The 26,712-nt window shown below is 40.5% G+C and overlaps 1 protein-coding gene across 4 annotated transcripts in view; it reads left to right on the plus strand.

Annotated features, from left to right (window-relative positions):
- The window catches only part of NRP1 (neuropilin 1), a 157,525-nt gene that overhangs the window by 47,949 nt on the left and 82,864 nt on the right, over positions 1 to 26,712 (plus strand). For all 4 annotated transcript variants that reach the window (XM_058436556.1, XM_032143792.2, XM_058436557.1 and 1 more), the window contains exons 3-4: positions 16,193 to 16,374; positions 23,152 to 23,379. In XM_058436556.1, coding sequence (XP_058292539.1) covers positions 16,193 to 16,374; positions 23,152 to 23,379 — 410 coding nt within the window. The remainder of the gene's footprint in view (positions 1 to 16,192; positions 16,375 to 23,151; positions 23,380 to 26,712) is intronic.

Consider the following 26,712-nt stretch of genomic DNA (forward strand, 5'->3'; position numbering starts at 1 on the left):
AGTCATTGATATAAAGGCCATTTGACTTTGAAATTTACAAAAGCCTATTTTAAATTTAAAATTTATGAAGGTTATGTGTGTGTTTAATTAGTGAAAATGGGTATTTTGCCTATGTCTGGGAAGGGGGATTATTGCAATCTGAGTCATTAAGAAAGGTCCCCTGAATCAATGACATTTTTACAGTGCAGCAATAATCTTATTATATTTCACACACGCAAAAATGTTAAATGGACTATAAGATTTGTCATGAAATTGCCTAGTTGCATTGCGGGGGGAGAGAAAATTCAGCATAGCAATTAAACAGTTATAAAAATAGGCATGTTCTCTGTCCAGAATTTGGAGTCCTTGGCTGGCATGCCGAGTTTGTAAAAGAAAAGTCAGCAGAATAAGTTAAGTTTGTTCTGTGGCATCAGAAAGCCAACCCTCAAAATAGATGTGGAAAATGCTTGTGTTAAATGGTCATCCAGGCATTTCTTTGGCTTTCTTGTGCTTGGGGCCATCTATGGGAGACCTGGATCAGCCCTTCCTTCTGCCCTGGACCTCTCTCCATTTCCTGGATCCTTGCTCCAAAGAATGATGGGAATATCTTCATTCTCATCACAAGACTCTACCTCTAGATTGCCTGGTCCCAGATTAGCAAGAAGGGCAGAGGCTGGAGGATGTAGGAATGGAGGGAAAAGCAAGGCATTCAAGGGATAAGAACACAGAGGGGAAGTCTAGTCATCCATCCTTCCCTCTGTGACACAGGCTTCCCACACGTATTGCATAGCCTGTGAAATACATACATACACACTTTTCAAAGTGCTTGCCATCCCTGTCTTGCTAAAATAATAACATCTCAACAACCTTTATGCAATTAGAGAAGCCGTTTCTTTGCTTATCTGTGTTCGGGCCTGTTTCTTAGGTGTCAGTCTAATAAACGAGTTCTTTAAATTTTTGTCTTCTCATAATACCATAAAACTAGAAACTCATCATGGGGAAGTGAAATCGCGGTGCAGATAACTGCAAGGCTGTCATGTAGAAGAGGAATTAAATGCAGTCTTAGGATCAATGGGTGGGAATTACATTAAATACTGAAGAAACAATAGTTGAGGGAACAGATTGAAGGCAAAGTAAGGAAGATTTGGAATAATCACCCGGGGGTCAAAGATGGGATGAGCTTCCTGTCTGGATTTGGAATTTCCCCTTCCTGTAGGTTTTCTTTGTTGTTGTTGCTTGTTTTGTTTTGTTTTGTTTTTGAGATGGAGTCTCCCTCCCTCATCCAGGCTGGAGTGCAGTGGCTCAATCTTGGCTCACTGCAGCCTCAGCCTCTCACGTTCAAGCAGTTCTCCTGCCTCAGCCTCCAGAGTAGAGTAGCTGGGATTTCAGGCATGCACCACCATGCCTGGCTAATTTTGTATTTTTAGTAGATACGGGGTTTCACCATGTTGGCCAGTCTGGTCTCAAACTCCTGAGCTCAGGTGATCATCCCACCTCAACTCCCAAAGTGCTGCTGGAATTACAGCACTGCACCCAGCCCCCTTCCTGTAGGGTTTTGAGCAAGGATGAGAAATCCCGTGGTAGGAATCTTAAATTAGAAGTGGATCCTAATGATCACAAAAAAAATCTCTCATCATCGCCTAAAATATGAGATGTCATGATTTGTCTTTCATCAGAATACTGTGCTAAGTTCTGATTCTTCTATTATAACTGGATCTGGAATGTTGTTCCACTCCATTGAGTGCTCTGGAGTGCTCTGGGCTCCAGTTTTTCCATCTATAAAATGCAACCTTGGTCTATTATATCTTCCCACTGTAAAATATTGCCTAGTTCTATTCATGGCGGTCACCTTAACTCTAAGTAGTAAAACCAGGGCATTCTTGATTCCTGCTGTCAGGGAGACAAACTAGAGGAAAACAAGCTAAGTGCCTTGGTTGAGTTCTTTTTACCAAGTATAGGCACAGTCTTAGGTATCAGCATTGTACTTGTTTAGCCAAAAACAGTTGCTAAAACAGTCTTTCAAAGCACTGAGTCAAATTAAATCCTTAACATTGAAGGCAGAATAGGAGAAAGAACTAGACTGCCAAATTTATCTTTGTCTTCTCAAATGTATGTTTTCATCTACAAAGTTGATTCTCTCCCTGAATTTTTTTATTGCTTCTGATCTATGCTTGTGCAAAGTAAATGACTTTTCAAAATAGCACATAGCAAGCCCTTCATGACGGCACTGGTTCCATAGGTATTATGTCATAAAAAAGTCATGTGATCAATGAGATTGGCATATGTTGGGTTTAACCAAGTTAATTCAGGGTTTCATAACTCTCAGAGCCTTTAATTTACTGATATAAATAGTGAATATTCAGGAAAAGAACATTATTTGCAGCATTTCCCTAATGACTATCAAAAAAGATTTCTCCTGAAGCATTTAATAAGACGAGTAAGAAAAAGGGAGTAAACACAATAGATTAGAAAGTGATGAAAACAATAATATGATCTAAGGAATTTGCCATAAAGGAAAAAAAAAGAATTAATGAAATATCTGAAATATGGGGTATTTTTAAATATGACAATTTCAGGAACCTGTAATGTTTTTAATAAGTTTCAACTGGAAGGATTTCCAAAAGGCCTGTTTTATTGTACATTTTTAAATGAGCACTTATATGCCCCCAAATAATTCAAGAACTAAAATGCTGAAAAGTAAGCTTGTTCCTATCTCTTCCTGTGACTTTATCTACATTATCAATCCTCTTAATAAATTTTATGCATGAAGTGCAGTCAACTGCAGCTGTCTACATTAAATGCATTCAAAGACATTAAGCTGCTTAAATGTAATAAAAAGCTAAGTTATTTTACATATTCTGGTTTTTAGTAAAAACAAATCCGCTTTTTGCTGGAATAATAATCTGTCAAAGAAGGTAAAGAACAACATTCTCTCTCCCTTTGCCTACCTGTCTTGTTGTCACAGCCGAGTCTTAAGTATTATCGGGGGAATTTTTTATACCCTTCTCTAGCTTCTATTGTGTTAAGAGAAGAGTACATTTGGACATGTTTGCTTTATGCCATGTTTTATTTTAGTGAACTTGACCCTATTCCATTTTTTTCTGTTAGGATTGCCATAAGGTTATCTTGGGATTGAGGAGCACTTTAGATGGTAGGGTGGGGGCCGTATGTTCCCCTTATTTAGTTTAAAACATGTTCAACCACAGGGCCCTGAAATGGGCTGCACCTTGCTGAAATGCAGGCTGCACCTTTGTGTGGTCACATGGTTAAACTTAGCTGAGATGGTGCTCCTGGTCTTGGGTAACGTTTATGGTCATTGCTTTCCTTTCTTCTAAACACACAATTACTCCTTAAGATCCATATAAATCATGAGGTTACCTAGATCATTACAATCCTTTCTTCTCTCCATGAGCTCGTTCCTAATGTAGAGATAGTTAAAGGTTTGCTGTACACCAATTCATTAGTCTGTAAGGCAAATCAGTGAAAAGAAACAAAATCATGTCAACTACTGGCTAGACAATAAACAAAGATTCTCTGAATCTTTTATTTTTACATGTTGTCAGATAGAAAAAAGCTCTAGTTGATATCTGAAGTATTATTGTGCATCCATAGATATATTTCTCATTATATAAATTATTCACTGCATTACAAATGGATTTTGGGCATATAGAGGATATTTGGCAGAATAGTAAGACTACTAGAAGTTCAGTAGTATGGAGCTGATATACCCACCTTCTGACTTAAAAGAATTTCAAATAATGAAAAAAAGAAAACGGACAAATACTCTAAGCATGAACGTATCAGAATCTAAAAATGATTTATAGCAAATAGTATGCTGCTTTCAGTAAACACTGGAGATTAAACAAAAGGAAACTCTCTAACACATGATCTGTTTTTCTTGTGTACATTTCATTCTAACATAAATATTATTAGGTACATCTCTAAAAGATTCATATTTCTTGGTTGTGGTTATCTTAGCAGTTTGTACTTTAAGGAAACTGGAAGGGTCTGTTGAACAAAATTGCACAATTTTGACTTAGGTCAGTGCCCACTGCATCTTCTTCAAGTTCATGCGTGGTGGCTCACGCCTGTAATCCCAGCACTTTGGGAGGCTGAGGCAGGTGGATCACAAGGTCAGGAGTTCAAGATCAGCCTGGCCAACATAGTGAAACCCTGTCTCTACTAAAAATACAAAACTCAGCTGGGTGTGGTGGTGGGCACCTGTGGTCCCAGCTACAAGGGAGGCTGAGGCAGGAGAATTGCTTGAACCCAAGAGGCAAAGGTTTCAGTGAGCCAAGATCATACCACTGTACTGCACCCTGGGCGACAGAGCAAGACTCTGCCTCAAAAAAAAAAGAAAAGTTCAGCTCAACCTTTCTTTTAATATTAGTGCCACTAAAAGGAAGAAGCATTTAACCAGTGTCAATAGACCCATTTTTCTTCAACATTTTTTTGCCTTTTTTCAGAAAAGGTGACTGGTCATTTTGAGGTAAAGGACTTCCCTGCTCCAGAATAAATAATCTCTCCTAGTTGATGCTGAAAATGTTCTATGGTAGTTACTAGGGGAGTGAAAAAAAAAAAAAACTTTAAAAAATAAGAATTTGCCAACTTTCATTCCTGTAGCTTTGATCAGCAAACTACCTAGATCCCCACTGAATAATTACTAATTAATCAGGAGGATTTTAAAAATATCTTTAAATTAGCACATTAGGTCCTATAATATAAAACAGAATTATTGCTTCATTTCTTGTTTCCAAAGAATTAAAAAGGAAATTTGAGGATCATGATTTTGTGATGCAGTAAGCCAGACGCATTGCCTTTCCGGAACTGGAAATTGCACCCTAGTGCCTCCACCATACCAATTAAGGGGGCTTTTTGAGCAAATTCAGCGCTGCACGCTAATAGCACTAATCCAACTGTACTTCATTAAATTGCTTGGGTACATCAATGGAAACACTTAACGGATTTCATGGTTTAAAAAAAAAAAAACATACTATGGTATATATAAATCGCTTTATTTAACTCCATTACTGACAATGGCTTTAATTGATTGAACTTTGAGAGCAATGCTAGGGCAAAACTTACTGTCATTCCAAATAGTATTTTTCAGAATATCAGGCTATGGTCATATTCTGAGAGTTGGTGATCTTCTAAATGATAGAGTCCCCTGGGAGATAACAATAGCTAAATTTCCTGGACTACCTACACTATAGCCTGTTTTGACCCAGTAGTACACCCTCCCTCCAACCAACCTCACTTGGAAAGGGACCATCGAACCCTTACAAGCATCATGACATGTATGATTTCATTTATTTCTCCCTGGGATTCTGCAAGGTAATCATCATTTCGTCCATTTTACAGATGAGCCACTGAGACTCACAGAAGTCTGTTAGTGACCTATCCAGGGCACAAGTCAGTGGCAGTGTGAGGACAGATTGACTGAGATCACAGTCATCCAGTTTTGGCTGACTTCACTGTCAGATGTCAGGCAGATGTCACCTCCTTTCCTCATTGTCCCCTGTGACACTTTGTGAGGTGTCAAAGATGGTGATCCTTCATAATAGAGGAGCTGCCTTTTGGATCAAAGGTGTAGGAATGGCTCCTGGGCCTAGGAACAAAGAACAGAATCCATTTCTTATGGCCTCAACCTTCTCTCTGCATGACTGTGATGAAAAAAAGAGTCGGTTCACTTAAAAAAAAAATTACTTTGGAGGCCAGGAGTGGTGGCTCACACCTGTAATCTCAGCACTTGGGGAGGCCGAGATGGGTGTATTGCTTGAAGCCAAGAGTACAAGACCAGCCTGGCCAATGTGGTGACGCCCTGTCTCTACTAAAGTACAAAAATTAGCTGGGTGTGGTGGTGCATGCCTATAATCTCAGCTACTTGGGAGGCTGAGGCAGGAGAATCGCTTGAACCTTGTAGGCAGAGGTTGCAGTAAGCCAAGATTGTGCCACTGCACTCCAGCCTGGGTGACAAAGTGAGACTCTGTCTCAAAAAAAAAAAAAATTTGGAAGGCTGCAGGGGGTGGAGCAGAGAGAGGAGAATATTCTTTTTTTCTTTTTCTTTTCTTTTCTTTTTTTTTTTTCTTTTGAGACAAGGTCTTACTTTGTCACCCAGGCTGAAGTTCAGTGGTGCCATCTCGGTTCAACCTCTCAGGTTCAAGTGATCTTCCTGCCTCAGCCCCCCAAGTAGCTAGGACTACAGGCTTGTGCCACCATGTCCAGCTAATTTTTGTATTTTTGGTAGAGATGGGGTTTCACCACATTGCTCAGGCTGGTCTCAAACTCCTGAACTCAAGCAGTCTGCCCACCTTGACCTCCCAAAGTGCTGGGATTACAGGGGTGAGCCACAGCGCCTGTTGGAGAACATTCTTTATAGGGAAAAAACCTTCGAAGTAAGGATATAAGGACTTAAAGCAATAAGAAGGAAGTAAATATGTACAAAATGCCTCCTTTATCACTTCTTGATGGCTGGACTTGCTATATGAACTCTTCTAGAGACAATCCATGAAAGTAATTTTATTTTTTTTTCCCTGAAGAACAGTGGAAAGTTGGCAAGGAGTAAAAATTTTCTATGAAATACGGAGGTGAACAAGTTATAAATGATGTTAATGTCTTCCAGATGGCACAGTTTTACATGGGAATTGAGTTTATTGTAATTAAAGGCATGTGAATTTTCTACAAATACTGAACTTTGCAAGTCTGACACTAGAAGATTCCATCACTTCTAGAGCAGAGTTGTTTTAAGGGAGGTGTTCCTTCCCTTCCGTTTAAAATGAATCCTTGGGTTTTGTAATCTGAGCTAAATCAGAGAAATATTTTCCCATGTGAAGGGTGGTTTTTTTAAAAACAAAATCTTCCTGGACAATAAATCTTAATTATGAAATAAAACTCCTCAGAAACAAGAAATTTAGATTCCAAATATTTTTCCATTAACATTATATATTTTGATCATTATTTAACACCATATGTCTTGAATTCTTTGATACATTTATTTTTGAGTTAAGCTGTTATCACTTTTCTCTCTCTAGACGTGTGTTGGGCAATCTTGGAGCTTCTGGTTTTGCTTCAATCAGGAGAGTGTGGCTCAATCCATTATCCTGCTTTCCTATTCATTGTGAGCAATGCCTATAGGCTCCGAGTTCCCAAACCAACAGTCACTATGATGAGAGGACATTGAAGCAGCCTCCGCCATCGCTTGCTTCCCAGTCCTGCCCTTGGCTTTACCCTGGACCCGACTGCCCTTTGCTCTATCAGGAGATGAAGCAGATGATCCCTCCTGCTCTCAGTACCCATCACAGCTTTCAATCTCCACGTGTCCTAGCAGAGCGTGGTCTTAGTGGTAGGCAGAATTCCAAGAGGGTCCCCAAGATCTGCAGTCCCTCACATCCACACACTGTCTCCCAGTTATTCAATCAAACTCGAATCTAGGAGCTGCTGCAAAAGGCTTTGGCAGATCTAATTAAGGTACCAAATCATGAGTCAACCTCAAGAAAGGGAGATTATCCTGGGTGAGATGACTTCATCTGGTGAAGGGATGAGCTTTTCCAGAAGCCTGTGGAAATGTGAGAAGAATGTGATGCTAGGGAGATTATCAACTGCTGGCTCTGAAGATGGAGAGGATCTGGGAGCACCCCCAGCTGGCAGCCAGAAAGAGGGCAGAGGCTTCAGCCCTGCAGCTGCAAGAACCTGAACTCTGCCACAGTGGTGTGAGCTTCTAGGAAGATCCCCCGCTTCGGAGGAGAATGCAGCCCAGCCAATACCTCGATTTCTGCCCCATGATGCCCTGAGCAGAGAATCCAGCAAGGTCATCCCAGACTTCTCACCTGTAGACCTGTGAGCTAAGAACTGTGTGTTGTTTCAAGTCACGAAGTTGGTGATAATTTGTTACTTTGCAATAGGAAACCAGTAGTCCACTATCTGCTAGACATACATTGCCTTGGTTTCTCTCCTTCCAAGTCGGCCTTGACTAACCATCACCCATGACCGCTCTCATATTTCAATGCACAATCAATTATTACTCCTTTGCGTTACTACAGTGAAAGCCATTTTAGATCTCTTTTAATGTTTCTTACAAATTTTTTCTTTGATATTTTATTTTTTCTTCACTTTTGTAATACCTTGTTTCCTGGGCCTATAAACTCTCGTACCTGACGTGATTACCTATCTCATCAATTAATCATCAGTTTTCTTAGTGACAATAAAATTATTGATAGTCATTATTATGACCCCTGAGACATTACAAAAGCTTAAAGGTTACATTTTTAATGTGTGAGATTAGCTTTGTGAGCTTTACTGTACTTTGATTATTTGAGAACTGGTCATCTCAGTATGATATATATGGAAACCTTTCCTAAACTGAATCAGAGTAAGATGTTAGGTGGACTATATGCGATTGGAATTTCTTGTAGGAGAATGTCCTGGAAGCCTTTAGACAAGCTCAAGGGTAACACTATGTGGAATTTCGAGGAAGACAACGACATAAGAAAAGACAAATGTTTCTGAAAACATTTTTATATTTTTTTCTGCAAGAGAAGTGAGGACTTGGTGTCCCATTTACAGTCAGTGAAGTTGGTTGCAGGAGAGAGAGTTTAGCTCAAGTACATCCGGCAGCCACTGATGGATGTCACGTTGCTGCTCTGGTCTCCTTAGCACCACGTTCTTCCCAGCTCTGTGGCTTGTGTCCAAGCAGCCCAGGAGATAATCCCTGAAATTTGGAACTTGTGCTTATTTTGGAGCTATGCAGACAGCAAAAGCCTTGAGTCCTCCCGTGTAGTAATAGATGGAATCTGAGTGTGGGTGATAAGAGTGGCAAAGGAGTTCAATGGTAGGGAAATGGAAAGGCTACTAAATAATCACTCTCCTACCCAAATGAATGGGATTACTAATAAGCCATAAGTGCTCGCCCCAACAGAAAAAAAAGTCACCTTACACCCTGACAGTATCGACAGCATATTACTTGATGCAAATATGCATAAACACATCGCAAAATACAGAAGTAGTAATGCTATGGTTTAGAAGTTAGATTTGTGGGGTGTATTGAAAGGACTACAAGAAGTAAGAAAAACGGAGTTTTAGGAAGTATCATAAAAAGTAAAAATAAGCCCTGGATCAAAGACACATGTCCCACATTCCTGCTGTGGGATGCATGTCCCACAGAGAGCAAATTGGAAGACAGATGCATAAATGAATGAATGAATGAATGAATGAATGAATGAGTGAATAAATAAATATGTGTGAAAAAAATATATAGGAAAAATATGTTATTTTTAAATAAGAAAGAATACTTTATAGACTTAAAAACAAACTTCAAAAGAAACTAGGACAATATAATAAAGCAATATTCTTTATTATCATTCTTTATTTAATATTCCATAGCATGCAGTTTTATATTTTATACACATTTAGAATGACTTTCATAGAAATTTGGCATTTGACCACATGCTAGGAGCTGGGAGGACAGCAGCCAGGTCGTGGCCCAGCCTCTCTGTTTCTCATAGAAAGGTCTAGGGATACTCTGGCAACGCCCTGAGGCTCAGGCCTCATAGCTCCTCTGAAGCTGGGCATTGCCACTAAGGCTGGTGGCAGCGCTGGTGGTGGTCAGGCCTTCCCTGGGGCTGCCTGTGATCAGGCATACAGTGCTGGTGCGAGGAAGGAAACAAAATTAGAGCTACCATGCAGCCTCCTCCAGGAGCCAACCTTGTTTCATCTCAGTCTTGCAGGCTGGGCTTTGTTTCCAGTAGTCATGAGGTCGCCGAGCAGGAGGACCAGGACAGCTCTGGCACGAAGCCCATTCAGTGGAACTCACCAGACACCAAGACTGCTGTCTGTGTCTGTCTCTCTCTGTCACATACACTCACACACGCACTGATTATATCATAAGCATTTTTCACTGATTATATCATAAGCATTTTTCCTGTTATTTAAAAACTTTCTTTGAGCAATTTTTTCTTTTTTTTTTTTTTAATTTTAGAAACAGGGTCTTGCTCTGTTGCCCAGGCTGGAGTGCAGTGACACAATCACAGCTCACTGCAGCCTCAAACTCCCGGGCTTAAGTGATCCTCCCACCTCAGCATCCCAAGTAGCTGGGACTACAGCACAAGCCACCATACCCTGCTAATGTTTTTTAAAAAATTTTTTAGAGAAGGGGTTAGGGGTTCTTGCTTTGTGGTCCAAGCTGGTCTCGAATTATGGGACATATGTCTTTGATCCAGGGCTTATTTTGTCTTATTTCTTATAGTCCTTTCAATAAATCTTTGTCCACACCAAGATGCTCTAAGCACACAGAAAAATCAGTGAGGTATTAGTTGATGAGATGATTGTCTGGCAACAATAACCAGTGGAACAATGAATCACCGAGAGTTAGTGGCTAATCCTAAAGTAAGGCCACACCCATCCCCCCACAAAAAATATGAAAGGGAGTAACAAGTGCAGATATCAGAATCAAGCTTGCCCCAAAGTAGGCAATATTAAAAGCATAAAAAGTACCTCATTCCTGGGTCTCTCATGCAGTGCTCCCTCAGCTCAGGGCTCTTTCTAGGATATCACCTGCTACCTGCCTTCCCGGGATCATTGTAAAGACTAAATTAGATAATACATGTGAGAACATGCTGACATAGAAATTCCTGTGCAATGTCAAGAATTCTTGCCAGCCTTTCAGAAAATAGGAGATAAAATCTAATTCATTTTAACTTTCTGGTCCTAAAAATAAATATCACACAGAGCATCTCATTGATCCAGGGGGGGGGGGGGGGTGGGAAAAAACAGCAAGGCCAGTCTTTGATTCACTTCCAAGATAGTGTTTTTTTTTTTTGCCAAAAAATGGAAAATAAGGCAAACAGATATTGATTTGTTTATTTATATGTAGGTAGTTGGTGCTTTTCAAAATAACTTTTACCTGATTATAAAGGACTACTTGTCCATTGTAAAAATTTTGAAAAATACAGAAATGAATAAGGAACATAATGTCACTACCCAGAGATAACCACCTAATGGCTTGGCCTAGTTAGTTCCTTCTAGATTTTTTCTGCATATGAATAAGAGTTGAGAATATACTGTATATAGGGTTTTATGTTCTGATTTTTCACTGATTATATCATAAGCATTTTTCCTGTTATTTAAGAAACTTTTGTTGAGCTTTGTTTTGTTTTGTTTTGTTTTTAATTTTAGAGACAGGGTCTTGCTCTGTTGACCAGGCTGGAGTGCAGTGACACAATCACAGCTCACTGTAGTCTCAGACTCCTGGGCTCAAGTGATCTTCCCACCTCAGCCTCCTAAGTAGGTGGGACTACAGGCATGAGCCACCATACCTTTCTAATTAAAAAAAAAATTGTAGAGAAGGGGTTGGGGGTTCTTGCTTTGTTGTTCAGGCTCATCTCAAACTCTGGGCCAAAAGCAATCCTTTCGCCCCAGCCTCCCAAAGCACTGGAATTACAGGTGTGAGCCACCACGCCTGGCCTGAACACGTTTTTTTTTGTTGGTGTTGTTTTTGTTTGTTTGTTTGTTTGAGACAAAGTCTCGCTCTTGCCCGGGCTAGAGTGCAGTGGCGCCATCTCGGCTCACTGCAGCCTCTACCTCCTAGATTCAAGCGATTCTCCTGCCTCAGCCTCCCGAGTAGCTGGGACTACAAGTGCATGCCACCATGCCCGGCTAATTTTTTGTATTTTTAGTAGAGACGGGGTTTCACCGTGTTAGCCAGGATGGTCTCGATCTCCTGACCTCGTGATCCATCTGCCTGGGCCTCCCAAAGTGCTGGGATTGCAGGCATGAGCTGAACACACTTTTTAGTGGCTGAATAATATTCCATGGTATTTGACATTGTTTTGGGTTGTTCGCTTAGAACAGATTTCTAAAACATGCTTTTGTTAAATAAGAGGCTATGACTCTTTGAAGACTTTTCCTACATCATGATTAGAACATTGCAAGCAAGCCAGAACCATTAGGGGACGACTCTCGTGTAAAAACACTCAGAAACACAGGTGCAGACTAATCGGCTCCTCCTAGCTCCACCATTGTATATTTTTATTTCCAAATCCTCTTTCTAATACTCTGGAAGAAAAATCTGTTCTCTTTTGAGGGATACGTAAGTTAATTCTTGGACGGCAGCACAGCAATCGTTTACAGGTTGTTCAGTTTGAATAGCTATTAATGCCTCGTGCAAAATAAACCAAAGAGCCACAGAAACACATTTTTGCAGGTGAAAATTGTGTTCGCCAACATCATTTCTCACTCCAGCTTATGATGTCAGGCATCATATTTCTCCATTATTAATGTACAATGCCAGTGGGGAGAGATCCTCTTGGAAGGAGATTAAAAAGACACCACCGCCTCAAATCCCCCTTCCTAATAATGTGAGAATGTCCAGAAGCCTGGGGGGTTGGTACAGTAGCTCACAGTGCCAGACAACACCCTGTGGAGGAATAGCTTCCTTTCCGTTAACCATCTCCACCGTAGAGAGTCAGGGGTCACTTGTACTCACCAGAGAAAACCTGACTTAGGCAAAGTCACTATTCATCTGTTCAGCACCGCATACCTATAAAGCCTCAGACACCGCTGTTTAGTGACTGAATACATTTCTCACCTTCCCATCACTTTTCCCCTTACTTGGCCATTTTCCTAAAGCCGTAATTCAAACTTTCCCAAAGAAAAAAAAATCTCTAGGTAATCCTTTTAAGAATTCTTAGAAAGAAATCTTTATTCTTTGAGCACTCTTCTGGGAAACGTAACCTGTGATTACCGTTAGGATTCAAAATGTTTCACCACCCGCTTCTATGTAGATAGGGTGAGCCTGGGGAAATATGGAGCCAATAGGCTTTTAGCTTGAGGAGCGTGGATTCTAGAGCCAGGGACACTCATGAAAACAACCACCTGGTGGATTACACCCTAACATTGAAACTGTGGCAAAGTACCTTTTAATTGCAAAAGGGTTTAGGCAGAGATCTATCTTTGAGTTACTTGGCAGTAAATGTTCACCTACTTTACCACTGTTACTATAGAATGGGGAAGGTTTAAGGTAGAAAATCTAAGAAAAATAATGGGAAGATGCCTTAATGAGGAGGGAGGGGTTGGTTGTCTTCTGAATATTTAAAAAATCCCCATCATGTTTACATTCCGAGGGTGGTAAGTGGGGAGGGTGAGGTCTGGGGAGGGACCTTCCCCAGATGGGAGCCCTGTCTGTATGTGAGCAGAGAGAAAAAGACCCTGCATAGAACGGTGGTGCCCTTTGGACCCATTCATAGCCTCCTTGTGAACTGGAGCTTTCTTTTTCCAGAGCAGGGACCCAGACAGCAGAGGGGTCAACTCTCTGACCCCTCCTCTAGCTTTTATGAATTAAATTCCTCGGACTTAATTCCCAGCTCTCATCCAGCGGCTGGAACACGGGGAGTGAATGAGAGCCAAACAGATGCCTTCGTTCTCACCTTTGCCGGGCTGCTGTGCTGTCCTGACTGGGGATCTTGACATCCGGAGCAATGTCGTGTTTGCCACACTGGCAACAGTAACAGAGCAATGTGCAGCCGGCTTCGGGATCGAAATTTGCAAACTCAGGATCCTGGGCCTCAGGCCAATGCAGGCTGGGTGCGTTGCAGTGGTGACACGTTTAGTCTCTAGGGAGGGATACTGGCACACCAGCTGCATTCCTGGCAGCACGCTTGCCAGTGCGAAACTTAGCGAGCGGAGCTGGTATCAACTCCAGAGGGAGACGCAAGCTGCTTCCTTAACTTCTTTGGCAATACTCCCCTCTGCAACTTGTGCGCAGTACACTCTCCTGAATATTTACAAGAGCTGCTATTTGTGATACTATTTGGGGCCCTGTTGGATAGTACTTTGAAGGGAAGTGCTAAAACGATAGCAGCCTTCCAGTTTACAAATGTAACTATAGTATTCCTGAATAATTCAATTTCCTAAAATTGGCACTTAACTGTGCAATGACTTATTTCTTGCTGGGAAGGGATTCTAATCCCACCCCCCACCCCCCACTCACCACCCCACACATACTTTTAAAAATACCTTCTACTTTTGCCAAGAGGAGCGCCTAGTATTTACTATTGGAGGATATGTGAATTAAAATACTAGCTTCTTTCCCTGTTGCAATCCACCGGCACTACATTAGCTGAGTTCTCTGCTACCTGAGAGGAACCTATCCTCAATAGAAATGCCCTTAGTTTTTCAGAATGCCTCACCCACCTCTCTTATTTGTGCTTGGAAGGCAACATGAGCTAGAATTTGACCACTTAGTATTCAGACCATGTCAGGATTCAAGTAAAAAGCCTATATTGCAGAGCTGGATGCACCGTCGCCAGGCCAAACACAGTCAAAAGTTCAAATCACAGTTAAATTATAAGAGAGCGTGGGGCGAAACATGCAAACCTGCCTTGTCAATGAAGCAGTAGAGATAAAAGGAATTACTCCATAAATGCTAGCTTGTGGGGCTTTAATGAATACAGAGATGGTGTTATTTCCAGCTACATCCCATTGATTATAAAGGCTAGTTAGGATTTTAAACATAATGCTTTCTTCTTCCTCCTCCTCCTCCTCCTTTTCCTCCTTCCCTCCCCTCCTCCTCCTCTTTCTCCTCCTCTTCCTTCTCCTTTGTCTTCTTTTAATATGCAAAGCATTTCCCAAAGTATGGAGAAATGAACAATACCTCTGTGTATTTCCACAGTTTTGCAAAGGGACGGTGGCGTTAGCAGGCCAAGTATCTACTACTGGAAGCATCATATGTAGCAGAGGAAATGCAGTTAATACAATAATTCACATATGTTAATGCTTAGTTCCATCAATGTCAGCTTTATTTTCTTCTTGATATACACAAAGCTGGCACACAGTTTTAACTGATGAGGTAATGTCATTTTTAATTTAGAGAGCCTTAAGCTGTCCACTTTAACTAGTGATATCATCGTTGCAGTTGTCTCCTGAGACTTTATGTAAACATAAGTCATGCGTCCCAGGCAGTTTGAGAAGAGATTGTTAAAGATGACATTGGGCATCATGAAGATTTCCCCCACTTTGATCTCTTTTAAATTGCCAGATACAGTTTATGTTACTGCCATATTTTAGCCATTCCTGAAATTAATATATCCCAGGACTTTTGAACCGAGTTAAGCACAGAAATAAAATAAAGGTTGGAAATGAATGCCTTGTAATGTTTTCATGTCATTTCAAGAAGAAAAATGGAAGATGAATCAGATTCTCTTGCTCCTAGGTGACTTGGTAAATAAAAAGAGAAGAAAGAGCAAGCTGCGAAGAAATATATAACACCAAATAAACAAAAGCTTTCTTATTTTCCTAGGGGACACTAGTGTATTGGTGATGGCTTTGTACATTTTAAAGATAAATAAGATCCAACTATCTCTTATCTCTGTGTTAACTTTCTAGAAATATTTTATTGTCACTTTCCTTACGATTTGTATCCTTAGTGTCATTATTAAGCCTGACTTTTAAATCTCGTCACTTTTGTGGTATCAAGCGTTTCTTTCTCAAACAACAAGATTTCTTTAAAGACTCAAACAATGATATTCCGTTAAATATTCAGACTAGTGGGTATAAACAAAGTTATTTTCCATCTTTAACTAAACTTTTTCTTGGGAGAAATTACGCTCTAGGATCCAAGTGTCTTTTGGGGGAAGATAATCTGTGTTTTAACTATTGGATGTGGCTACTGAGAGACTATTTTCAAAGAAGTCTGGAGTTTGGTGGAATGCAGTTAAATAGTAAAGAATCTGTTTATTATTCTGTGGCCATATGTTTAGAGGGTCGCTCACAGAAATCAAAGTATTGTTCATAGAAAGCTCCAGCCAAGGAGACATTTTGAATTCATAAAAGAACTTCACAGTTTGAAAAGAATGCATAGCATTATGTATTGACACCCCACCACCATAGACAAAGGAACACAATTTAATAATAGAGGATTGTGCTCATGAGATTTTTCTTTTTCTTTTTAATTGGTTACTTTAACTGACATTGTCTGCAAGTATAATGGACACCATTATTCTTAATAGTTGTGTGTTGCCAGATGTATACAGACATGATGTAGTCCATTTTAATTATTTCGTTTTGCTAGATTTTTTTTCCCTCCATTTAATGCAGTGATGAATGCAGATAGAACTTTTTTTCTTCCTGGCACACTATGCTAGATGATGCTGGTGTCTAAATTACTGAAATTAAAAGGGCATTTCTCAGCAACCTAATGTTTTCTTCCATGTTTGTGTATTAGGTATGACTACGTGGAAGTCTTCGATGGAGAAAATGAAAATGGACATTTTAGGGGAAAGTTCTGTGGAAAGATAGCCCCTCCTCCTGTTGTGTCTTCAGGACAATTTCTTTTTATCAAATTTGTCTCTGACTACGAAACACATGGTGCAGGATTTTCCATACGTTATGAAATTTTCAAGAGAGGTGAGTGAATAGCTTACGGTAGAACAAGGATGACTAAAAGTTCATTTAGGTCGAGTGTGGTGGCTCACACCTGTAATCCCAGCACTTTGGGAGGCCGAGGCAGGTGGATCACTTGAGCTCAGGAGTTCAAGACCAGCCTGGCCAACATGGTGAAACCCAGTCTCTACTAAAAATACAAAAATTAGCCAGGCATGGTGGTGTATGCCAGTAATCCCAGCTACTCAGGAGGCTGAGGCAGGAGAATCACTTGAACCTGGGAGGTGGAGGTTGCAGTGAGCCGAGCACAGGCCATTGCACTCCAGCCTGGGTGACAGAGCGAGACTCTGTCTCAAAAAAAAAAAAAAAAATTTATTTAACATTGTTTGATTTCACGAAAGACAAAGCGAAAAGGAAGACGGGAGTAATGCTTTCATCCTTTTGTAAAACATATATCCTCATTATAAAAATGTTGGGAAGTACTTTACATAAAGGTAAATTACCCATTGTATGGAGGAAGTGTATTTAAAATTGAAAAAAAATGTATTTCAGCAATCAAAATTGTACCCATCTGAAGTGTTGGCCAGTGTTATAAGGCAGCAGTCTCCAACCTTTTTGGCACCAGGGACCAGCTTCATGGAAGAAAATTTTTCCACTGACAGGGTTTAGGGGATGGTTTCAGAATGATTCAAGTGCATTACATTTATTGTGCACTTCATTCCTATCATCATTACTTGGTAATATATAATGAAATAATTATACAACTCACCATAATGTAGAATCAGTGGGAGCCCTTAGCTTGTTTTTCTGCAACTAGACTGTCCCATATACAGGTGATGGGAGGCAGTGACAAATCCTTAGGCATTAGATTCTCGTATAAGGAGTGCACAACTTGGATTTTTTGCACACACATTTCACAATAGGGTTTGTGCTCCTATGAGAATTTAATGCTGCTGCTGATCTGACAGGAGGAGGAGTTCAGGTGGTAGTGCCATTGATGGGGAGCAGCTGTAAATACAGACAAAACTTTGCTCACCTGCCACTTGCTTCCTGCTGTGTGGCTAAGTTCCTAACAGACCACAAACTGGTACCGGTCTGCAGTCTGAGGGTTGGGGACCTCAGTTATAAGGTATACACTCCATAAGCTTTTTAAAAAGCATTTATTCTTGTCTGTCTTCTTCAAAAATAAATTTGATCTATCCTTGAAGTTTGATTTCTTTCATTAAAAATACATTAGCCAGCCATGGTGGCGCATGCATGTAATCAGTTCCAGCTACTTGGGAGATTAAGGTGGGAGGATTGCCTGAGCCCAGGAGTTGGAGGCTGCAGTTGAGCCTTGATCGTGCCACTGCACTCCAGTCTGGGTGATAGAGCAAGACCTTGTCTCTAAATATAAATTTAAAAATAATTTAAAAGTAATAAATTAACAAACATGTAACTTTATCTGGTTGTCACTGTTTTTAGCAACAGCCTATAAATTCCTTTTATGTGTGAAATTCAGCCTTCCTATTATTTACATTTTTAAGTTGGCATTAATGTATAGAAAGCCAATCCAGGGACAGAGGATCAAGATTTGAATGTATTGTCTTGGAATACAGAAGAAAAAGCTTTTTTCGATAGAAAAAAAATCTAACCACATCAATTTCAAAAGCCTTCGGTCTTCTGGGCTCGTGATAACTGAGAAAAATGTAAAGGGGAGTTGTTAGGGGCTCCAGGAAACGTTGCAACAACTTCTTTACATTTCAAAGATGTTTGGCTCTGACACCACATAAATAGAGAATAGATGGAGAGAAATTCATCTAAGCACATAAGTACTTAGAACACCTTTCGTATAGATAATAGTATACGTATGACATCAGCATAAACAGATGATGGATGTACATATTTTTAGTGATGAAAACTGTTTGACTTGTTATAGAAGTCATATTATATGTGTCTGCATATGTACACACACACATCTACACCTGCTTGCTTACCTGTATATGGCACTATCAAAGACAAAGGTGTCAGAAAAGGGGCTAGGGAATAGCCTTTTATTTTCAGTTTTCTTAGAGATCTGAAGACAGTTGAAGCAGAAAAGACAGATCTGTCACTAACTCATGAAGAATTCTTTGTGTTCCTTCCAAAGGAACTCAGCTGCCTACGTATCTGTTAGTCTCAGATGTAGCAAAGCTTCCTGTCCTGCTCTCCAAGCGCATCCTTCAGACTTGAAGTCTTCTTTTGTTCTTTCTCTTCTTGACTTCCCACATCAAATATGGCATCCACTGCTTTTTAATTTTCATCCAAAGGTCTCAAAGACTCTCAGCTTCTTTTCCATGTCACTGCCATTAACCAAATAGGCCGAAGTTGTGGCCCTCCCATGTGACTCTATCCTGCTCACAGCTTCTCAAACAGGCAGGAAGCCACTGTCCTCAAAACGTCCACAGTGGGTTTCTGTCACCCCACTGGGCAAGATTGAGGTCCTGCTCAAAACTTAGCATCATCTGCATAAAAATCATTAATATAATTCATTTATGAAAACATATATATATGTATATACACACACACACACACACACAAAAGCACAGATCATGAATGTTTTTTCCTCAAAAGCCGTTTAATGATATTATAGAATTCATGGATCATTATTCTTTTGAAAATATAGCACTTCTTTCAGGATGCAGCAATTTCAAGTTTCCTGAAAACACATGAATTACACTAATCATAGTTTAATGCAACCAGAATGGCCTTGAGGTTTCCGGTGTGAGGTCACAGTTCTAAGAGACATTTAGGCCATTCCAGAGTCCCTGGGTTGCATTGCTCCAGGTTCATCTTTGCCTGACAGTCAACAAGGCCAGCCCCGCTTCTTCCTGCCCTCCTGGAGCCATGCTGGACTGCCCTAATTCTCCTCCTAAGAGCCCCTGTTTTCCTTCTACATGCTCTTCCCAGATGCTGAAACTTTGGGCCACCAGCCCTACATTTATTTCCAATCGCCTAAAGAGATTTCTCTAGGAAACCCAAGCCTCCCCACTGATCTCTGTTCCCGTCCTTCCCTTGGTCTTCAGGCCCAGATGCTGGAAGAAGCTGCTGCTGTTTCCTATGGGTCTCAGTGCAAGGGGGCCTGGGGGCCGGGGGCGGGTGCCATTTACAGAGAGCAGACTTGGTCACTTGATATATGTTATGTGATTGAGAGTTTGTGCATTTAATAATAATTCCGAAGAGAGTATCTTGACTGTTGTTACTCTCCATCCTTATTGTCCTTGGCAACTAAATGGTGGCATTCCTTATAGCTATACAAGTTACTCCTGTTCTTACAAGTAAAGAGGAAAGCTCATGTTCACTAACTCCAAATGCCTGTGTGAGTGCCACTTACTCCTAGGCACCCAGGGCTGCTGGCCTCACTCCTGTTCATCTCCTGTATTCTCAAAGTGCTGTAAAGAAATACCTGAGACTGGGTAATTTATAAAGAAAAGAGGTTTAATTGGCTCACAGTTCTGCAGGCTGTACAGGAAGCTGATGTTCACACCTGCTCAGCTTCTGGGGAGGCCTCAGGAAACTGACAATCATGGCAGAAGGCGAAGGGGAAGCACATGTCACAATGGCCAGAGCAGGAGCAAGACAGAGAGAGAGGAGAGGTGCTACACGTTTTTTTGGTTTTTGTTTTTTGTTTTGAGACAGAGTCTCACTCTGTTGCTCAGGCTGGAGTGCAGTGGCACGATCTCGGCTCACTAAAAGCTCTGCCTTCCGGGTTCACGCCATTCTCCTGCCTCAGCCTCCTGAGTAGCTGGGACTACAGGCGTCCGCCACTACGCCCAGCTAATTTTTTGTATTTTTAGTAGAGACATGGTTTCACCGTGTTAGCCAGGATGGTACACGTTTTTAAACAACCAGCTCTCATGAGAACTCACTTACTATTGCAAGGACAAGGCCAAGATGGGATGGTGCTAAACTATTTATGAGAAATCCACCCCCATGATTCAATCACCTCCCACTAGACCCCACCTCCAACATTGGGGATTACAATTCGACATGAGATTTGGTGGGGATACAGATCCAAACACTATCATGTGTAGTCACCATGGGCTTTCTTAACCCCTTTTCTGCCATTGTCCTTTTGGGAGAAAGTGCTTCTTCAACTATGGTAAACTGAAACAACAGTGAATAAGGAAAATATTAAAATGAATTTTGGTGTATAGTGGAGAAAATATGAAGTTACAGAATCTTTAAATTGGAAGAGATTTTATTTTTCAAATTCTAAAGTCCAACTCCCATTTGTCATGTGCAGAACTTGAGAACCAGAAAGGTTGAGAGGCCACCCAAGTTTACACAGCGGGTGAGTGAATCTCAGGACTGGGATTCAGGTCTCCTGGGGCTCCATCCAGTTCTCGTCCATTACCCCATGGAATGTCCCCATGTTTTGTCGAAATACACAAGAAAACCTGGGATCATTTCCATAGCATGACAAGGGCAAAGTGAAAGCACCAAAATTCACTTGCTTTTGAAAGTATGACCTTAATTCCTGTCATTTTTTCTCAATAAATCTTAATCTGGACCAAAACCTTTGATCTTTTTAAGAAGGAGAAAATATTAGTATCTGCATAAAACATTGCTGTTTCATGTAGATACTAATAAACCTTACAAGAATGTAGCCAAAGCGTTTTTTTTCCCCAGGGAGGAGTTTGGAGGTCTCCAGGGTAACTGTTTCTACACTGCGGATATAAAATCCTAAAGGGTCCCCAATATCATGTGTGTATATATATTTTTTTTCTTTGTGGATAAATGACTCAAATGAGCATAGTCGCTGTCATCTCAGAAGCCACCAGAGTAATTTAGAAACTAAGATTATAAACCATACAGCACATGTCATAATCTCTACCTGGAACTGACCTGGCGAATTGCCACATGTTACTAACTTTTGAACCAGAATCAAATAGATAAGCATTGGCAGCTCTCATGGTGAAGGGTGAGCCATGGCCAAGAAGGTTTGAGAGGTATTTCAAATAAGTCAGACCTCTGCAGACCAGGTTTACTGGGCCCATCTAAGAATTCTTCTGCATCTGCAATGCCATGGATCCATGGATAGCCAATATGTGCATGAGGAGGAAAGCATTGATTTGTTTTCTCAAAAGGCTGCCAGATGCACTCCGTCAGTATTCAGCCTCCTGACCTGAATCACTAAACCTAGAGACCTGCTAGTTAACTTTAATCTCTATTGATGTCTAATAAGTTGCCTCTAGTTGCCTGGCACTTTGGGAGAATGTTTAGTTAAGAACAATCTCAACAAATCACCTTATTTAGAATTGAATCCTTGCATGTTGTTGCCGGGGCCCCATCACATCTGCCTTCAAGCTACTGTGAGAAAATGGTGCAGGAAAAGAGTTGTTGAACTGAACACCCCAGATTTGATCCTGAAATTCAAAAGGATAAAGACTTCTCTGATTCACAAGAGTCTTAAGTGTAGCTATTTGAAGATCATAGCAGCAGGTGGTATTGAGGGACTGAGCTGATGTGCTCATGTTGGTAGAGAAGGCAGTTTTGGGTTTTGTTTTGTTTTGTTTTGTTTTTTGAGGCGGAGTCTAGCTGGCTCTGTCACCCAGGCTGGAGTACAGTGGTGTGATCTCAGCTCACTGCAACCTCTGCCTCCCGGGTTCAAGTGATTCTCCTGTCTCAGCCTCTTGGGTAGCTGGGATTACGGGTGCACACGACCACGCCCAGCTAATTTTTCTATTTTTAGTAGAGACTGGGGTTTCCCTATGTTGGCCAGGCTGGTCTCGAACTCCTGACCTCAGGTGATCCGCCCACCTCAGCCTCCCAAACTGCTGGGATTACAGGCATGAGCCATAGTGCACACCCGGCCGAGAAGGGCAGATTTTGAATTGTGTAGCGAATACCAACCACCCTATGCTGGTTACCATGAATTGAAATTGGAGTCATTCATACAGGCATAAGGTCAACCTGCACTATATGCATGGATGCTCTTGACCAATTTCAATGACAAATCACCATAATTTGTAAAGTCCTGGTGGTAGTGAATAGTCATTAAAATTACACATTATAAATATATGCATTACACACACACACACACACACACACACATCTATTAACATGCAATTTTAGAATGGCATACTATACTGTGTCTGATACTTCGGGGAAGGTTAGGATGTCAGCATTGATATCAGGTGACTTCCGGCATCATGGCCTGTAATCACAGTTTATCATGCCCTCACTAACAGCCACACTTTACCAGCCCACCTGTGTCAACACCACTCAGAATGAGTCACTCACCCTTGGTACATGTACGAATTACCTTTCACATTTTGTTTGTCAAAGAGGCATAGGTCACATCTGGCAGAGTTACTGAGTCACTGGTGTAGGAATCTGAAACCCAAACTGCCTCCACTGAATTCTCTCCCTCGCCTTTATAAATGTTCTATTTCACCAATAAAGGGCTGTCAGCCTCAAGATTTAAAGATTTAAGCTTGAAGGGGCTATAATTATTTCTCTAGGGCTCTGTTGAGATTTCTGCAGCTTACTCATTCATTGTTCCCACATGATTTTATATTTGTCATTTTTTTCCCTGCAACAGCAGAAGTCTTCAAATTGCTCCATACAAATGGAAAGCTAAGGTTAACACAATAAATCTGAACTTGACTTTGCATGCCCATTTTACTAATATGAAAAGGCTGACTAATACATGATTAGAACAGTGGTTATACTGGCGGGCTTTTATTAGAAAGATGTTCTGTCTTTACCCAGGTTATTTCTTGGGGAAGTTGTTTAAGTGGGATTTTCACTTTACTCCTTTTTCTCTTCTACTCATAGGTCCTGAATGTTCCCAGAACTACACAACACCTAGTGGAGTGATAAAGTCCCCCGGATTCCCTGAAAAATATCCCAACAGCCTTGAATGCACTTATATTGTCTTTGCGCCAAAGATGTCAGAGATTATCCTGGAATTTGAAAGCTTTGACCTGGAGCCTGACTCAAATCCTCCAGGGGGGATGTTCTGTCGCTATGACCGGCTAGAAATCTGGGATGGATTCCCTGATGGTAAGAATGACAGGAAGCACCCCAAAAAGGGAAGGTTCTGGAGGAAGGGCACCAGGATTCTTTTACAAGTGTCATGATACATGAATCATAAAAAAAAAAAAAAACCTCAAAAGGACACTGGAAAACAAAGCAAAACTCTCTTTATTCAGAGCAGTGATGAAATATTTGAGCTCAAGAAGATCTTAGTAATTATCTAGTCCAATTCCTTCATGTTAAAGATAAGAAGCTGAGGCCATGAAAGATTACAAAAGTTCTTTTAGCTATTTTTGTGATATAATTGAGATGAACACATAGTTTTTCTCACTAAACTATTTTGCTCATCCACTGACCTGGCTACTCATCATTAATTCACAGATTGTCAGAGGATGGGCTCTTAGTAATTCCATTACATCAAACCACTGATTTTATAAATGCAGAGACCAAGGACCTGACAGGTTGAGTACTTAATAAAATTTTAAGGCTAAACTATGCATCTGTTATGCTACAAAATAAAAATTTGGAAAAGGAGTGAGAATGTTTGGGCATTCCTAATTTAGACAGGTTCCCTGTACACTCTCTACAGGTTTTTCATCTTAGGGAATTTGAGTCACCTCAATACATCATTTATAGTCATTGACCTATCATCTAAATGCATTCATATACCTAAAAAATGTTTCCTGAACATCTGTCATCTACCAGGCACCATCCTAGCCACAGAGTAAGCAAAACAATGAAAGATGCTGCCCTTTGGAGTTTCTCTTCTGCCAGGTAGAAGGAGACAATAAACAAAGCACATTAGAAATAAATGAATTATGCACGTGAAATGTTAGAAGGTGAGAAGTGCTATGAACAAATATCCCCCAAATGAAAGCAAGAAAAAGTAGAGCAGAGTCAAGGGATGAGAAGTTAGGAGGGGGAAGGTATAGGTTGAAATTTTAAATAGGGTGGTGAGGTTAGACTTTTTTTTTTTTTTTTTTTGAGATACAGTTTTGCTCTTGTCACCCAAGCTGGAGTGCAGTGGAGCAATCTCGGCTCACTGCAACCTCCGCCTCCCAGGTTCAAGCAATTCTCCTGCCTCAGCCTCCCAAGTAGCTGAGATTACAGTTGCGCGCCACCACACCCAGCTAATTTTTGCATTTGGTAGAGACGGGTTTTCACCATGTTGGCCAGGCTGGTCTCGAACTCCTGACCTCAAGAGATCCTCCCCAAAGTGCTGGGATTACAGGCATGAGCCTCCGTGCCCGGCCGAGGTTAGACCTTATTAAAGAAAATGACATTTGAGCCAAGATTTGAAGGAGGTGGAGGAAATAGCCATGTGGACATCTAAATGAAAGTTTTCCATTCCACTCTTGTGAATTAGAAGGTGAATGGCAAAAACACACAGTGAAATTCTGAACAGAGGGGGATAATATCCAATAATTTGTTACAGCTGCATTGCTTGTCTTGTGTTTAGTCTGGTTTAATATTAAGATTTCTCTAGAGAACACACATTACACAGATCAGAGAGGATGGCTTGGAAGTTCTTCACCATCATGGAGCTAGGAGATGTATAACTATCTGTAAAACAGAGTTAGATACTATTCTCAAAAGAATATTTAAATACATTGTACATGAAAAATAAGTAAAATGTAGATGAGGTGCTGTGGCTCATACCTGTAATCCCAACACTTTGAGGCCAAGGCAAGTGGATCATCTGAGGTTATGAGTTCGAGACCAGACTGGCCAACATAGTGAAACCCCATCTCTAAGAAAAATACAAAAATTAGCCGGGCGTGGTGGTGCGTGCCTGTAATTCAGCTACTCAGGAGGCTGAGGCAAAAGAATCACTTGAACCTGGGAGGCAGAGGTTGCAGTGAGCTGAGATCATGGCCACTGCACTCCAGCCTGGGGAACAGAGCGAGAATCTGTTTTAAAAAAAGGAATAAGTAAAATGTAAAGGAGATCGCCTTAGTCTTTGAAATGACATTATTATTAGTGTGATTCAATTTAGCTATGTTCCTCAGTAGTAAACAGCATTAGAGAAAAACCGGGTTTAGAGAAGCCTTATATTGCCATTGGAATAAATGGGTGAGTTAACATTAGTTTAATATCTCCTTTGCTCTTTTACCATATAAACAGGGTTATGATAATCTTATCAAAACTCCTTTATTAAATAATGAGATTTTCCCAAACAGAGTTCTGATTGATTTCCAAGTATTCAATCTGATAATTAGGAAAGCAGTATTATAATAATATTGTAACAATAGTTGGAACATTTTACAATGGATTTATTTGTTCACAACCCAAATTTGCAGCTTTCCTTTCTAGAACTTTCATTTAAATTGACATCTGAAGAAGAGGTCCAATCAACCAACTTATTTAGAAGACTTTCAGAAAGAAGGCACATTATTATTCGTGTCAAGGGTTTTTCAAAGTAGTAATTTTCTGGCTCTAGAAAATCACTGAGTTGAATCGAGGAACAATTAACAATAAGAGTTATCAGCCTTGCAATTTACGCATGTTTTAAACTATGGTGCCTTTCACTTGTTCCCAGAGAAAACTGGCTTTGGAATATGAAGAATGCATTTGTATATTTGTTAATATTTACCTGGCCTCATTCAGCCTGCACCTGCATAACAGTTTTCTTTTTTAGGCAAAATAAAACTGCATCCTCCCGAAATTTTTTTTTTTGTCAATGGCACTAGAAACATTTTTGTCATAGTAGTTCAACACACACAGTTCCTCTGCCAACAAAATTGCTTTTAGTCTTTAATATCCTTTCCAAAAACAACAACCAGAAGGCGGGGAAGGCTTTTAACCATCAAGTGATTTTATGTTGGATTTTATCATAAACATTGAATTAAATGACTAGGTAATTGAAAGCTACCCATTGATTCAAATTGACTTTGAAGAAAAGCAGTTTACTCCAGAACTCAAAATTCAAGGCATGTGTGTTGTGAATCACACATCTCCATCTATCACTGTGTTTGAAGCTGTACGGATTCACAAGTAGCAACTTAGAAAAAATTGGTGGAGGTTTGCATATGGGCTAAGATCAAAAGCGCAGCATCATTGCCCGGGTAGATGCTGGAAGTGTTGGTGATGGATGATGGGGCCGGAAGTGAATGCTTAGCTCACATCACATCGGTGCTGATGACGTCAGCCCTCTGCCTCAGCTGGCGAAAGGGACTGGAACTGCAATTTTACCTACGTTCCAAAAATTATCAACCATTTCAGGAATACATTTCATAAAAGCTAGATTGAGTTCCGCTTGTTTTTTTATTTACTTTAACATTTAATTAACCTTCTAAAGATTAATTTAGAAGAGATAGATATAAATATGCCAGATTTTTTCTGGGGAAAAGCTACAAAATG

The sequence above is a fragment of the Hylobates moloch genome, unplaced genomic scaffold (assembly GCF_009828535.3).
Source record: "Hylobates moloch isolate HMO894 unplaced genomic scaffold, HMol_V3 SCAFFOLD_3, whole genome shotgun sequence".
NCBI lineage: Eukaryota > Metazoa > Chordata > Mammalia > Primates > Hylobatidae > Hylobates > Hylobates moloch.